Here is a 17,100-nt window from a genome sequence, read left to right on the forward strand (position 1 = left end):
ACACGTAGTGTAAAAAAAAAGTTAAGAAGCTTGATATTTGTTAATAAATCCAAACTCTCATTCTCTTTTTACTTTGCACAAATTCCGATGTATCTTTATTCACTAAGATTCATATTCCAAAAGAAAAAGAGTCATATTTGTCCCTTTCCTATCGAAAATAAACTATAGAAAGTAGCACTAATTAATGATGTCCAGATTTTGCTTGAATTCGCCTTCGCCTTCATAGCTTTGAGGGAAGCGACAATAATTATGTATTTAAGGAACAGCGAGGTGTGATTATTTTCTGCCACGAGGGCATTTCTGTCCAAGTCCCAAATTAATTCCTCTTCATTCAATTGCTTGTTAATATTGCACCCATCCGCAAATTAATAAGACCATGAGGTATTGTGGAAATGATATAATGTAGTCATTTGTAAGTATGTTGTTTAAAATATATTTACAGTTTATAATGTATTTAAAGATTAGCCAATTTCGTTTAAACTTCAGGACACGACTTCCTAGAGTTTAAACCTCAAAGTTCAAACTTCAGGATATCGTATCCTAAAGTTCAAAAATTGTGTCTAGAATTCGAATCTTATGTTCGGAATTTTAAATTAGTAGTTTAGAAATTCAGAACACTTGGTCCTAAATTTCAAATTAACAGTTCAAAATTTCAGGACACTTAGTCCTGAATTTTCAAATTCTAAACACGACTCTAAGTTCTGAATTTTCAAATTCAAGATACTTAGTATTGAAGTTTGGGTGAATTGGCTAATCTTTAAATACATTGTAAATTATGGATATATTTTAAATAGCGTGCTTAAAAGTGGCTATTGTTGCATTTCACCCTTATGTATTTAGACTATATTTCATGTGTCAATCCAACAGATTAAAAAAACTCTTCAACATTTTCTGATATATCAAAGATGGATTTTGGCATTGGTTCAACAGATTTGAATAATCACAGTTTTTTTTCTTTCAGCAACAGTAAAGTTTGTAGCCGTAGTTTTGCAGTCACAAATAGCTCTGCACTAGCCAAAAAGTGTTAGTCCTATTAGATATCATTGTAAATCAACATTTTGCTCACAGTTTAAAGAAGTTAATTGATCTTTTTGCTCTAAATAATACTTTTAGATTACAAATTCATGAACTTAATGATGTCTTAAGAGGAAGCTACTCACACCATCTTTAAACAGTAATGCTTTTCAAGAAATAAAATTCTTACAACAAGAGAGTGGCACACTCAGTGAGCATAACTTTAAAGTTTCTATTTTAAAACCCTAAATGTTAAGATATCAACGAGAAACATTATTAATTTGAAGAGCTTATTCAGGAAAATATTTTTTTTATAGAAGTGATAAATAATAAGCTGAAACTTAGGAGAATGAAGTGCAGATGTGAAACTGATTATGAAGACAAAATTCCGGAGAGATTAAGACATTTACTCTCAGAGATTGGGGCGTCATATATTAATAAGCTAGGCTGAATTAGCATCCGGAAACAAAAAGAATATTATCATCTATATCACGTTACACGGACGAATTGCCAACTACAAATGACATTATCCTACTGCTCCATCAAAGTATCCAACATAATGATCATGAAGTAGACATACATTTACCTGCCTAGGCGATAGCAGTTCATTAGCATCACCCAAATATTTCTCCTATTATCAACATTAAGAAGGATTAAGGTCACATGCAGAGTAAAGCTCATCTAAAGTTGGAAAATTCACAGCCCCTGTAAACAAAAGAAAAGAACAAACAGTCAGTTACTACTAACTAAAATTGCAAAGTAGGCAATCCTTCAACATAATCCATCATCTTCACATCATTTTCAACACAGGAAACCAAAATTGTAAGGAAGACAATGGTTTAACAGATAAGCTTACTTCGGAAATGGCAAACAAGCATGTAACATACTCCCCATTGATTAGCAGACTATTGCAGAGCTTGGTAATTCAGCTATTATCAGACAACAAAACGAGCTATCTAACATATCACTAATGCATACTCTGCAGTCCCATGATTTGATTAGTTGAAGGTAGAGGTGCAAACGTTGAGCCATTAGTTTAATCAAAGATTACTTCACTTATTTAGAGAGGTAATGGAAGAAACTCCATTTAGGGGGATCTAAATCCAACGCATAATTGTGAGTGTATCGAGATTCGACTCCTTTGCACTAAATTTCTTGCAGTAGAAATAAAACACGTGCCATCGAATAGACACTCACAGAGTTTATTCCCAGAGATACTCTCTGTGAATCACAGCTTAGGGTTATTAATTGATCACAGAAGATCACAGGCTGTTTTGTACGATTGTACAATGTTTCCAGCATTTTCTTCCCTCCCCTAAACTTTTCACATATTCACTTATATGGTCACATATGATTTTTAAAAAGTAGCACGTCCTCAGGCAGAATGTCCTTATGAGTTTCCCTTCTTTACTAGTTATCCTCAATTAAATCCTAACTTTATAACACTATAAAATCACATGCTTATTTTCCTTACAAAACCGAACTACAACTTTTCTAGGTGAGGATCCTAAAACACAGTATAGCTTTTAAGGTGTTTACTTTGTTCTTTCTTTTTCTACCTCACTTCTATGTGATTTATACACATATCCACAACAACTTAGCAGCCTTGATTTGAAGAGTCCTAAATCCCAACCAAACCTCCACAATCCAAATGAACCACAAAGTTGCATCAAGACTTTATGTTCTTACCACTAACTGCACCCAGGAAGTCCTGGATTGGCAATGGCCTTTCATTGCCAATTTTCTTTGGGATCAAAATGACTCCATGAGATGTCACATGCCCCAAAATCCTTCCTAGTATTACATGCTAACAAGGTCAAATAAACAAACCAAATTCCAATACCATACATCCAAATTCTTATGTGCATTCGTACAATCTCTCTCTCACACACACATATATATGACTCTATTTTAGTCTCTAGTTTCATTGTGACCATAAGTCCATAACCTTGTTCAGTTTAAAGACAGCAATTCACAAATACAAACACAATTAGCATCGATTGCAATAGCTAAAACAGTCATTGACATGTGAAGCTAAAGCAAAATTTCACCGTTGATACCTCAGTTGGGGACGAAATGAGTAGGTCCCTTTCAGAATTCATATGGCCACTCAATCGCCTGCAATTTTACAGATGCACATGAGATGAAAGGTTCAAACATTAGCTATTCCATCCCATCCGCTTGTGCCCCCCCCCCCCCCCCCCCCTCCTTATACATTGTAGGATATGTGCATGAGCTCTTCCCTTTTTTATTTTGTTATGAAGAGGATATGTGCATGAGCTCTTGGCTTTTTCTTTTTCCTTTTTTAGTTTTTAGTTGTATTTTTTTTTTTTATAAGTGACATGTGCATGGCTCTTGGTATTGTGCAGAGAAATGGAGAGTGTATTCCTCTTTTTCCCCTATTCCCTATTTTTGAGTGCAGGGAGGGAAGATCTGCCCCAATATGGAGTACCTTGGCTTCTCAGACTTGGTAAGATGTTTGGACATAATCGATGCCTGCAAATTAAGTGTCAAATTTTGTTCCAAAGTTCAGCAAGATTTGTCAAATAAAACGGACAAGAGCATACAAAAGTTCAGTTGCGAAGATGCTCAAATTTAAAGAAATAAATTTTATTGTCATAGCAGTAGTCGAACAATTTTCAGAAATTTAACAAAATCCTTTGAAGCATTTGTTTCCAAATTTTATTTTTATTTTTGCATCTTTTTACAACTTAATCCAGGGTATAAGACTTCAAAGTTAACTGTTCAGTATTCCATCACAGACAACAATTTGACCAATTGTGCACTAAAAGTATATCATGTGGTTGCATGCTAAATTTGGATGACCTAACGATCGTAGGCCATGCCACAGATGAATTCTCCTTTTTCCAATTTTACTTCCTATTGTTTCTCTTTTATTATCACCTCAGGCTTCCACTAAGCCTAAAAAATAACTACATTGAAGATTTCAAAGATAGAGTTGAATGAAATTCAAAAATGGCGTTCAACAGAATTAAAGTTGTTGTGACGACAGAAAATTATGTTGCTTAACGAAAAGAAAAGCAAAAGTAAAGGGCTTTCAAGAAAGTAAATAAACCGTTTTTAATAGGTAAGAAAGTAAATAAATAAAGGCAACTGGGACCTAAATCCACCATTTCTTGAACTCAATTCGGGTTTGCCGTTAAAAGTTCTATCCAAAAAAGCAACACGCAGAGAAAAAATTTCCATCTCAATATTTTTAAGTTAGGCTAGCATATAAAAGCACCATTTATATAGCCAGATCACTGGTAATCCAGCGCCAGGTCCATTGTTTATTTAATAATGAAATTTCAGCACCATTAGTAATTTTAAGACTGCTAGGTTGGTAATAAGAGCATAAACATCAGTCATACTACATTAATATAATTAAAAAGCACCTCAATACAATATTGCATATAGCTTGGCTCTTACTGACATCAGAAGATTCGATTAGGTGATGGCACAACAAAAAGTTTGCAAGTGCTACCTGTTCTAATCATGCAACAAGCGGTAATGTACAGTTTCCGAATTCGCGTTGAATTCCTACCCTCTAATGGTATAAAAAGAGTACCTGCTCTTGGATTATGCTCCTGGCCTCAACAAGCTGAGCTTCTAACTCAAGCTCTCTCTCTGTTACTTCTGAGGAAACTTCTGCGCCCTTTTGTGCATCTTGTAGTTGACCCATTCGCTCCTTCAAATTTTAACAAAGATATACAGTGATTATTGCAGGTACATGCAACACTTGATCTTTGTCATATAAACAAAGATAGGAACACGAAGCAAAATACCTCTATGCATAATCACCTACTTTACCTTGATAGAAGCCATCTTGTTTCGCAGACTTTCCTCAATTTGATCCCTAGCCATGTGGAGAGGCAGATCAAAAACATCCTGAAGGATTACAAACTCTTGGCTCTTACCTCATGTCATTAACCAGGTATGACATCCTATGAGAAATAACCCATCTGATTAGTCTCTTAAAAAGATTAGCCACATACCGTTCTGCCACCTAACGCGGACTGCAAGTGATCTGCGTCTAGCCTGTCATTGCTTGTTGCTGACTGCCTAGAAGAACCATTTGGGGCATTTAAGAACTCACGCATGTCACCCTACCAATAGGAAGGTCAGTCACATTCTCGATAAAAGCATTGCTTCAAAAGCAGGTATCACACATGAAGAATATTAGTATGATCAGCCACTGATCAATACACAAGACAGTGAATTAATTGGAGCTGACTGCCTAAAAGACCCACTTGTGGCATTTCATAACTCACTCGTGGACATGGCAGCCTATAGTGAATAGGAAGGTCAGTCACATTCCAATTAAAGCATTGCTTCAAAAGTATGTATAACAAGTGAACAGAATGTGTATAGTTCATCCGTAGATCAATATACAAGGTTGTGTGACAAACAGATTTCTTCTGTACTGCCATGCTTGTAGAGTTTCCCTTCTTTTTTGTTCTATTTTCCCCAAAAATTGACAGAAATAATAAACTAGGAGTAACATAAGAAGAATCTGAAGGAAAATGAACCCATATTTTAAGTAAACAAACAGTAAGTACGAAAACAACTTCCACAGACACTATAATGTCACAGGCACTCATTAAAACAGCACTTACAAAAAAATATTGATCTGCTTATTTTTCTCTTGGATGAGCTACAGCAAATATATCCAACAATAATTAAGAAAAAAGAAAGAAGTACCAGAACCCATTGACATAAGATAAAACTGTCAAAAAGAGGTTGTTCTCAAATTTCAGAGCATTCAGTTCTAACCAAATATACCGAGCAAAAGCTAAAGGAAGACAGGCGTACATTTAGCTATGACATTGAAATCTTGAAATCCTTGCTTGGCAAAGGCTACATATAGTCACGCATTATACTAAAACTGGTAGAAGCTCAAAGCATGGTGATTTATCTAAATAGTTGGTCCCGTGATAACAATACTGCGAGGTTCTAAGAAAAAAACACGAGCAGATTAGATGACCAATTCACCACTCCGTTTGAAAAAACTGTTTTTAAAGAACGTGATTTTAGGGTGTTTCAAATAAAAGTTCTTTCACTAACAAGACACGCAGATCTTCAAGAAACTACGATTATCCAAACAGGTTTTCTCTTTGCACGAACACTTTCTCCAAAATCTTTTTCTAAAAGTTATCCAAAGGGGCTCCAAAAGCATCTTTCCCTCCATGTTTCTTTAGGCAATTGTTGTATCCGTCTTCTACTACTCCAAATTTCCATGTTTTATCAAAATTTGGTCATTTAACACAACACAATAAAAAAAGTCTTAACAGAAAGATCATGCTGACCTACACTTATTCCCTCAACAACTCTTGAGGTTATATGCCTACTGAAGTACTGATTATATTCCACGTATGGACGCCTGGGCAAACTGACTAAGAAGAGCACATGTATGTTTTGGATTTAACTTTACCTCATAAAGGATGAGCACAACATGCAGAAAGAGGAAGATGCTTAAATAATTACTAGTTGGAGTGTGCTATATGAACAATCTCCAAAACTAAAGGAGGCTAGACTTTCCTAATATTTTCTGTCTATACTTTGAGATATTTAGGAGGCATTCCAAAGAGAGATTACTTAAAAAGTTTAAGAAGAGTAATTTAGAAAAAGGTGGTCCGCTGAGAGCTTTTCCAAGAAACTTTTAAAATTCTTTTTTGGCTGAAGAAGTGCCTAGGGGCACTTGTTGACCTGAAAAATCTTCTTCCCTCACTTAACAAACAAACTTTACTCTGTAAAGACTTATTTCGAAAACTTTTCTAAAGAAATTGTTCGAGTGGCTTTAATTACTCAAAAGAGATGCTAAATGCAAACACTGATCATCTTTCTTGAGTCGAGGGTCTATCGGAAACAACCTCTCTACCTTCTCAGGGTAGGGGTAAGGTCTGCGTACACACTACCCTCCCCAGACCCCACTTGTAGGATTCCACTAGGTTTGTTGTTGTTGTTGTTGTTGTAGTAAATGTAAACACTGAATCATTGCTATGGCTATTGATTGTACCTGCATTGATCGCAATAATGCCCTCAAATCGGCATTTTCAGAAGCTAGTTCTTGATTTTTTGCTTCATAAGCATCCACCTGTGAATAGACACAATTATAAGTTTAGCCTGGAGAAGCTGGAAGAGTTTAACCAAGTCCATCGACCACTTACAATCTTCTTGTAGAAGTCATTGTCAGCCTTCTTCCCATTCCATGTCCCACGTTGACGCCCTTCTTTCTATAGAAACATATGAACAAAACTGCTAAATTTCGGAATAACCATGGGTAAATGAACTGCTAAAAATGAATGCTACCTGAAGTAAATTCATTATCTCCATGCCCGATCTGGATTCCTTCTTTTTCTCCATCAACACTTGATTTAGCCTCTCCTGGAAATAGCACAACACATCCATAAAACATTAATATTTAATAGGCCAAATACATAGGTGGCCCCTTAAACTTGTCCGAATTTTTCATTTAGACACTTAAACTATGCTTTGTTCCTATTGAACCCCTGAACTCTAGTCAAACTGTGCCAATTATACATGTCTTGCTGACATGGCAGAGTGTGTACAACACTCATTTTGAGCGCATCAGGCCAATATTTTTTAACAAAATATTTTGTTCTCCTTCCTCACTCTCTTTCCCTGCCACCACCTTTCACCACCATCCGCCACCCTTCCTCTTCCCTAGTAGTGAAAGAAAGGAACGAGTTTAGCGCCACAAAAACAGAACAGAAAACACTCTTTCATTCATCATCTCCTTCTTTCTGTTTTTCTATTTGTTGGTGTCAAATCCTTAACAGTTAAGCTTAAAAAACATTTGCCACGCCGGAATATCAGTCACTTATCTTAATTGCAACTTTTGAACAACTGTCACTGTCCAGTGATTTCTTTAATCTCTGGTAATATAGAAACCCCAACATTCAACGCTGTCACACCACATTAGAGTTGGGAACTCAATAGAGATGAAAGATAGCGGTACTACTTTCAGATAAATATTATACCTAGTTCACATAATACTTGAAGAACTGATATGAACCAATTTTCTTTCTTTTGCTCTACTTTTGTTATCCGATCAAAATTTAGAAAATAACTTTCGATATGAAAATGGAAGACAAAGAAAAATAGAAGAAAGGAACAGAAGAGAGAAGTTATGAGAACAAGAAAGAATACACCGAAGAAATCTCCACAAAATTTCCATTATGCAATATCTTATCACTGTAATTTGGAGTCATCTCATCAAAAATTTTATTACGTAACTCAATATGGTAAAAGTGATAACTGATAAGGATCAGAAGAAGAAGACCAGGGGACGGGGTAAGAAGGAGACGAAAGGGGGAAGGGGCGGAGGGGAGATTTTGGGGAAAAAATATTTTTCTTTTTTTTCCACGTGTCACATACCGATTCGTCTATTTTGCCACGTAGGAGGAGTTTGACAACACGCTCTTAAGCTGTTTTTGAAATTGTGCCAAACGTGTTTAATAGGCACACTTAGAGTTGAGTTTAGGTGTTCAATAGGAACAAAATTTAGTTTAGGTGTCCAAATGAAAAAGACGGACAAGTTTAAGGGGCTACTTATGTATTTGGCCAATTTAATAAGTTGGAGATGCCCGTAATATAGTTATATACATATAAATGAAAGAAAACAAAGATGAAGAGACTTACTTGCAACTTTATATACTCCTTTTCCTTTTTCTTCATTTCATATATCTGCTGAGTTCTGACTTGCTATTTCAAAAATAAAAATTCAGCATAGATGAGACCAGTTGCGAGAAACAGTACATCGCTACAAGCAGTATAAATAAATATAGTAGCCAACCTGATTACCAAGAACCATCCTCTGAAACTCATCTCTTTCCTTCTGCAATTTGTCAATTTGTGCCTTCAGAGCTGCTGTAGCTTTAGCTTCCTAAACATATTTTTCTATAAAGTCAGCCAAGTGTACATCTAGACTCCTTAGTTTAAGAAAAGGTAGACTTTCACACCTCTCTAGTAATTGTAGCTATCTCTCTATCTTTGGCTTGTATTTGAGATTCCAGCCTCTCCACTTTGGCCTCTAATCTTGATATGTCTGATAACAGCCTTTAGATAGAAGAAAACATAACAATTATTGGACATCTTGCTCACATTGAAAAACATCATGGTAGACGGAACCCACCCACAGTGGCGGATCTTGGAATTTCGCTAAGGGTGCTCAAAATTAATATATATGTGTAAGAAGTGTAATTCTTGAGGACTAGTAGAATAATTACCACAATAGTTAAGGACTAGGATTTGGAACTTTATTCTTCTTGTATTCAAGATAATCCAAATTAAATGGTACTTACAAGGTACACCATGAGAAAATGTTAGTGTGTCTTTGTAATTTAAGGTCTTCCTAATAATAGGAAGTATTTGGGTCCTTATCAGCTTTGCTTATATGTCCACCAATTGAATTGATCATTTTAAACTCCCCTAATTCACTATGAGAAGTCCATTCAACAGTCAAAATGTTCTACTTAAGAGCTCAACGATTATATCTAAGGCTGAGAAAAGGAAAGAAGTAACTTCGACTTTTTTCGTAGAACAAAAGCAATACATGCTGGAATCAAGAAGAGTTGCATTCGAACAACAAAAGATTTGATTTGAGGGAACAAAGATTCGTAAAGGACACCAACGCCTTTTTACTGAGATAATATAAAAGGTTGGAAATAACAAAAGAAGTCAGAAACCTATAAATCAACGTTTCTGAGATGTTACAAGAAAAAACCAAACAGATTTTAAAGCAAGTCATAACTTAATAGTTTCCAGCTCAGTATTGCAAGTAACATCTAAAAACACTTACACCAAGAACTGCAAACTACTTTAAAACTAATATCAATCTCTTAAATGGCTTTCGTCCTTCCATTCGAACTATAATTTATAAGAGAGAAAATCAAAGAAAACCTATGAAAAAATAACAAAGTTTGTGACCACACATTCAATCTTCACCAATTCCAAAAGAACTACTTCAAAAGTCTAGAATACCGTTGTCTCTGCTCATTTGCAGACTCTCTGAATTCAATATCCCTCTGCCTTTGCTGCAATAGTGCATATACACAATTGCAAGTCCTTGCTATAGAAACCTACCAAATGAGAAATCAGTCAGTATTAAACATATACAGAAAACACAGTTGATCCTTATATATACATCTCACAATGTTCAGCATCATTCCACTAATAATATCAATAACATTATCTCGCAAAGCACTCGTTTCCTTAGAGTGAGTTGTTTTGACTGACAACAAGTTCCACCCAAACTTTCATTGGTCAATATTATGAATGGGAAACTATTCAAATGTGATCTTTTTTCCAAATAACAATTTTTTCCCACTAGAACTATCATAATACACAAATTGAAATTTGGATGATATCAAGTGGTGTTAGATCAATTGAATAATTTAGGATTGAGTTATTAGTACCTGCATCCACTCACTACCGTTGCTTAAAAAACAGTACCACAGTAAAATGAATATTTTGAAGCTGAAAATCTCTTTAGTTTTATCAGTTGCAATATTCAGTTTTTCACTATCATAGTTTGATCAGTCAACTTTACTACTATCTTTTTTTTTTAATGACGGTGGTGTCCGGGCCAGCTTGTCTGCATCCGGTACCTGCTAGCTCCCACTAATACAGATACCGGGTAACTCTACCCACCAAGCAGTCAACTTCACTATCTCAATTGAATTTTGCCTTCAATGTGTCCAAACCCTAACCCTAACAGCATGGTTAATCAAGTAATGGCTAGCATTTTCAGTAAGCCCTAGCATAACCACCCATCCCCAACCCCTACCCTGGTGCTCTCCATAGGCAAACTGTAAATTTTCCCTAAAATACAACGAGAACAACAAAATTAACGGAAAAAATAAGAATAAAAGAAGAACTAAGAAATGGTCGTACAGGGTCATGCGCAAAGAGATCGAGGGAAGCAGGGAATCCAAAGGTGACCAGAGTTTGGTTGAGATACTTAGCACAGTGCTCCAAATTGTTTATATCTGCAAAATTATACTCACTGCAAATGTACAAAATCACAAATCACTACATTTTACAAATCAAAACCCTAAATGTGTGTTTTAGAAAGAAGAATTGGTCTTGTCTATTACCTGATTCCCATGCCGCTAGGAGGAGTAGATGTGCGCTGCAGAAAAATTATAGAGTAAGAAATATAGTTAAGAGTGCGTTGAACTTACAAACACAAAATAGAATGAGAGAGAAAGGAAATGGGGGATTAAAATACTCTGAGATCGAAATCATTGTCTGTAGGAGACATGTTCGTGAGGGATTTTAGAAATGGCTATCTTCAGAAAACTCCAAAGGGGATAGATCTGAATGTTGGCCAAATTTCAAATTGACTATTAAAAGTGCAGGAGTATTCGCTTTTGTTGTCATTAACTCATTCTCATTTTTGTTTCACTTTTTCCTCAGTATCCCACTATCCCTCTTCGTTCACAGTAGTGGCACTCCACACACTCGAAATTGGGGAAGTATGTGCCTCCTTATTCTTTTTTTTTTTTTGGGTTTCAGAATTTTCCAGCTGAAAACAATTTCTCTCTTTCACTTTACTTAAATGGGAAAATTTAAGGGGTAATTTCAAAGACCTCCCTTCTTATTTGTTTTATAACACTTACGTCCTATGTGATTTGTGATATTACACTTAACTCCCTTAGTTTGAATTCTTTAAAATATTTATAATTATTATTAATTCAAAATGATTACAATTGTTTACCCTCAAAATCGGATAACAATTAAATTTGTAAGTGGTTTTAAGGATACGCGAATTAACTTGATACAAAACGATAAATTAAATTGCTATTGAATAAACAAAGACAAAATAAATTCAAATCATACGAGTTGGATAGTTCCAGCCTTAGTGAAATAGCCACTCTCCAACCGAGCTCACTAAGACAGGTATCCACGCAAAAGGACAAGAGTTGAAGACAAAGGAAATAACAATATATTACTTTTGAGTGCGTGTTACAATGTATTTCATGAATTACCAGACCCCATTTATATAGTAGGGGATTCCTATTTTAGGTACAACTCAATAAAAGGTAAAAAAATCTTTTGATTCAATGATTGTCGGTTCCTCATCAATACGTGTCGAGATCCCCGCCATAATATTCGGCCGGTTACGGATATTTCGGCCTTTTGGCTATGCTGGATTGTTTGACAATGTCCTTCGAAGTCGATCGAGGTTAGGATCGATTCCGGGACCATGGCCTCGATATTCTCGAAGGCAGACGTCATGTCCCCGGATTCTTGTCCTGTGGGACTTTGGCTCGATTTTGGTCCCTTGTTGCCATGTCTCGAGCCTGGCTTATTTTGTCGGAGGCTAGGATGAACCATGAACTCGATTTCACCCGTATACAGATAGTCCCCTCATTTTTTGAAGAGTAAACGACGAGAAACAACATGAGCTTCCAATTCTTACTTCAATACATCGTGACAGAAACGACAAAACAACTGAAATGTCTCGTCAGTCAAGTCATAATGGCATTAAATGCATGTCAATGGCATGTCGGTCGTCCCTGGATGCAAAATGCCGCTGAACTACTATAAATACCCCCTTCTTTGTTCATTTTAACTTTACATCCAAACCTTCTACCCTCGTACCTTTAAGATTTCAAACTCTTTAGCATTTTTACCCTTATTATTCGGGGTCCTTTGCAAGAATTTTTACCCATCTTCATCTCAAGCCGGCAAGTCTAATCCTTCAACTTCCTTTCTTTCTTCGCCTTTTTCAGATTTTCCTTCTAAATAAATGGCAAAGACTTCCAAAACTGTTTCCCAGAAAGAAGCTTATTCTACTCCGCGGCCGGCTACTGAGGCCGAGGAGACCGTTTTACGCGCGATCGTCGATGAACCAGTACCTGAACCTCCTTTGAAAATGTTCATCCTTGGGGGATGCTCGGCCAACATCGATTTCAAGGTCGAAAAGCCCTCCTCCGTACAGGACCGATGTGAGGAGGTCTCTAGATACATCTGCTCGATTATCGAAAAGGTCCTCCCTACGGTCTGAAAAGATGGCAACCAGGCCGATAAAAACATAGTGGTCCCCGACCCTGATGAAGCCATATATGACGAGTGATACTTAAGTATTTACACTTATCCCTTTACACTGGGCCCCGTGGACCCGGTCATTATAGATTTTTGTAAGAGATACGAGGTATGCCTCGGTCAGATTCATCCTTTACCGTGGAGGATTGTGATCCTCCTTCGGTTTTTTTGAACAAAATCGACGGGTGCTCATTCACCATCGACCATCTTCTTCGCTTGTACAATCCCCGAATCTTCCGGGTGGACTGATAAAGCTTGTGCATCGGGTCAGTAAAGCCCCATTCTCGAGTATTGATGAGGACCGGTATCGGGGCTGGGAAGGTTGTTTTGTCTGAGAGAGGACTTCAGACTTGATCCCAGCTGAGTGCAGGTCATTCCCCGAGAAGTGGAATACATCACGTAAGTATAACTTACTTCTTGTTTCCTTATCGGTGCTTTATGGTGGTGCAGCCATCGCTCGGGTCCCAAATGCTATCCCTCGACTCAAGGAGTGGGTCGAGGGTATCGTTTCACATATGCCCTACTCAGAGTGCTCGTGGCGCAAACTCTCGAAGGGCCGTTGGGAGGCCCGTTCCCATGGTGAGACTTCTTTCCCGAGTAGGTAGTATTAGGATTCTCCTTTTAACATTAAGTCCTTACTCCCTTTACTTCTTTTTGTAGGTTTATCCAAGGATGTCAAGTTGAGGCCTCCAGTCGGTGGTGAGGACTTTCCTGCCAAGTCCCCTACTCCGAGACAGGCCGAAGAGAAGAAGAGGAAGAGGGCTTCGAGTTCCCTGAGCTCGGAGAAAAAGAAAATAAGGAGAAGGCTGGTACGCAAGTCGAGAGAAAACACCAGCGCCCGAGTACCAACTTCAGATTCGCTGTATCGACTGAGGGACGAATTCGAAGAAGAAGAACCTTTTGTTCTAGTGGCCCGCGATCCATCGCAGCTCGAAAATCAGGGGGCCTTCGAACTAGAGATTCGTGAGGCAGATCTACCTCAAGCCAGGGAGTCGATGAGGAGATCGGGGCCGAGGCTTTCCGGGATGCAGGCAGTGCCCCGAAGGAGGCACTCGGTGTGATAGACATCACCGAGTCACCCTCGTTTACTGAGTCCATGTACAACGAGGCCCAAACGGTAAAAGAGAGCCCCAACAAGGGGGCCCACGGAGCGGACGACCCCCTCCGCTGCTTTTTTAATGGCCTGGATTCCACCGCCATGGAAGACGTCATCAGATTGGGTGACATAGAGGTACCGAGGAAGAGTCCGACCTCGAGGGCAGGCGGGCCTAACTCAAGCCCGAAACTGATCAATTGGTTCCCTTCCCCGAGTGTAGATCCTGATCAGAAGCGATCTATTATCATTACCGTTCCGGAGGATGCCCGGGTTCTTTCCGCCCCCGTAGGGTTGGCCAGTTACCTCCGGTGCCTGGTGACCGAAGAAGACCAAGCCAAAATGAATGAGGTGGACGTGCCATGCCTGTTCAACGAAGCACAACAGGTGTTGAACCGGGTAACTTTAGATAACTCTCGATGATTTCAATTTCTCCTTTTATACTTGAACTAATTCATTGATAATCCTAATATTTTTCTTTGTATTTGTAGGCCTCGGTGCTTCACCATGAAACTTTCCTCTGGTATCGGGATAAGCAGAACCAACTCGAAGCCAAAGTTAGAGATCTTACTAAGAAGAGAGACACGTAAAACTTCTCAGCAAGTAGCGTGAAGGAGAGGCTAAGGGCCTTCGAACTGAGTTAGAAGCGGCTCGGAAAGAACACGCCGACCTGGTTGAACAGGTAAAAAATTTTGAAGTTAGTGATGATGAGCTAGACACGGTGTCTAATGGTCGGAACCCGCATGTTCAACAGAAGATTGATCGGATCGACCAACTCCGAGCCGAGATGGATGCACTCAATGTCGAGGCCGAAGAGTGGAGAGGCAGGATGGACTGCCTGGCCTCGAAAAAGGAGACTGCCCAGGCGCAGTTGACCTTAGTGGCGGTCTAGCTTCGAGCGACGAGGGAAAAGGCTGAGGCACAGTCCCAAAAGATTGAGGCGCTCCAATCTCAGCTAAGCTCGGTTGTTTCCGATCGAGAAACCCTTGCTAAGGAGCTTAAGGCGTCCAAGTCGGTGGTTGAAGTAACCAAAGCCGATGCTGACGAGATGGTGGCCCAGTATAAAGATGATGCTGAGGCAGCCTAGGCCCGCCTGAAAGATATTGTCGAGTATGTGAAGTGACAGTCTCGAAGGGAGGCCCTCGAGGAAGTTCATGGTCGGGGTTTTAATTTGTCGGTCGAGGTCGAAAATGTTAAGGGGCTCAAGGGCGAGGACAAGAAGTTGGTGTATCCCGGGGATGAAGAAAACTCTGAGGGTTCGGGTGGATCCGGGGGCGGAGAAGACTCTGATGGCCCCGGTGATGAGGCGGGCTCCGATGGAGACCAAACCGTTTAAATGCCTTGTAGTCTTTTCCTTGTTTTTGTACTTTTGTACCTTTTTGTCGAGACCGTTTGGCCTTTCTAAAGATCTTTATATATATATATATAAGGCTCTTTTTCCCTTCAATAGTTTTTAAGCTTGTTTCTTTTTACTTCTTTCTTTATGATTGTGAAGAACGCCTTAACAAGTAATAATTAGGTCTTGTTCTGAGGTTCGAACAGGCCTTGCTCTCTATATTATTTTGTTTAAGACTCGTGGGGGGCTCGGTATGAATGGAAGCTTTCCCCAAAGTACTTAGAATATTTTAGATTATAATTTGCCGAGGGTAGCCTTTTGGACCAGTTTAGAAATTTTGAAGGCCTTGTTTTTTTTTTTTTTTGGTTACAGGTCTCGGACGTCTCCGAGCCATTTTAAGATGGTCGTAGCCTTTCTAGTTCGGGTGTTACCTAATGAGCTTGTTACCCCGAGTCATCCGGGCTTAACCGAGATAATCGTCCTCGAATAAGGGTGGCCGTATCCTTTAAAGTTCGGGCACTGCTAGATAAGCTTTGTGCCCCCGGGTTGTCCGAACCTGCCTTGGGCGGTAATCCCTGAGTGAGGTATCCTTTGGGCTCGATGTCTTTAGGGGATCAAATGTAAGAAAGGAAAATTTTCAAGGGGAAAAATATTTATCCGCAAGGTAGAAACTTCCTTTCAATTTTGTGCATAATATGCAAAGTTACACATGTGTTCAAGCTTTGTGTTCGGACTCGGACAGTCTATGTGGGGATGGTTCATTCGACCGTTTGGCCCTTACAGTAAATCCTATCGATTGAGCCTAGACTATTCGAGCATAAAGTTTCTTTCCTTGCCAAAATCATTATCCGAGGGTGATGCCCCCCAGTGTTCGAGGTCAATCATAGAGAAACCTCATGGTCTAGGCTCGTATTCATAGTCTCGTTATTCGATTATTCAGTTGCATATCGGACCCTAAGACTCGGTTCTCCGATTTGACCGGTATTAGAGCTTTGACGCCATAAACCAACGAGAACGGGGTGGCCCCGGTACTGGACTTCGAGGTCGTACAGTAAGCCCATAGGACTTCGTGCAAGATTTCTTTCCATTTTCCTTTGGCGTCGGTCAATCTCTTTCTGAGGTTTTGGAGTATGGTTTTGTTCGTGGACTCCGCTTGCCCGTTCCCACTAGGGTGATAGGATGTTGACAGGATTCTTTTGATCTTATGATCTTCGAGAAACTTGCTTACTTTGTTACCGACGAACTGCTTCCCATTGTCACACACGATCTCGGCCGGCATTCCGAACTGACATATTATGTGATCCTAGATGAAATCAATGATATTCTTCTCCCTAACTTTATCAAACGCCTAGGCTTCTACCCATTTAGAAAATAGTCAGTCATAAACATTATAAATTGAGCCTTACCGGGTGCCCATAGAAGGGGGCCGACAATATCTATCCCCCATTTCATGAACGGCCAAGGCGACAAGACCGAATGTAGCAGCTCCTCGGGGTGATGAATCATCAAAGCATGCCTTTGACATCCGTCGCATTTTCGTACGAACTACTCCGCGTCCTTTTTTATGTCGATCCAATAGTAGCCG

The 17,100-nt window shown here is 38.9% G+C and overlaps 1 protein-coding gene across 1 annotated transcript; it reads right to left on the bottom strand.

Moving 5' to 3' along the window:
• Positions 1 to 1,419: 1,419 nt before the first annotated feature.
• LOC104091088 (uncharacterized) lies at positions 1,420 to 11,562 on the bottom strand. The gene is made up of 16 exons (XM_070187912.1): positions 11,267 to 11,562; positions 11,133 to 11,167; positions 10,930 to 11,041; positions 10,018 to 10,115; positions 8,997 to 9,093; positions 8,831 to 8,920; positions 8,677 to 8,739; positions 7,324 to 7,398; positions 7,182 to 7,247; positions 7,031 to 7,108; positions 5,010 to 5,120; positions 4,825 to 4,902; positions 4,583 to 4,702; positions 3,467 to 3,510; positions 3,075 to 3,132; positions 1,420 to 1,719 (listed from the first exon to the last, which is right to left on the bottom strand). Exons 1-16 carry the CDS (start codon positions 11,297 to 11,299, stop codon positions 1,711 to 1,713), a joined length of 1,167 nt encoding a protein of 388 aa, XP_070044013.1. The 5' UTR covers positions 11,300 to 11,562; the 3' UTR covers positions 1,420 to 1,710.
• Positions 11,563 to 17,100: the final 5,538 nt, after the last annotated feature.

This window comes from Nicotiana tomentosiformis, chromosome 11 (genome assembly GCF_000390325.3).
Source record: "Nicotiana tomentosiformis chromosome 11, ASM39032v3, whole genome shotgun sequence".
Taxonomy (NCBI): domain Eukaryota; kingdom Viridiplantae; phylum Streptophyta; class Magnoliopsida; order Solanales; family Solanaceae; genus Nicotiana; species Nicotiana tomentosiformis.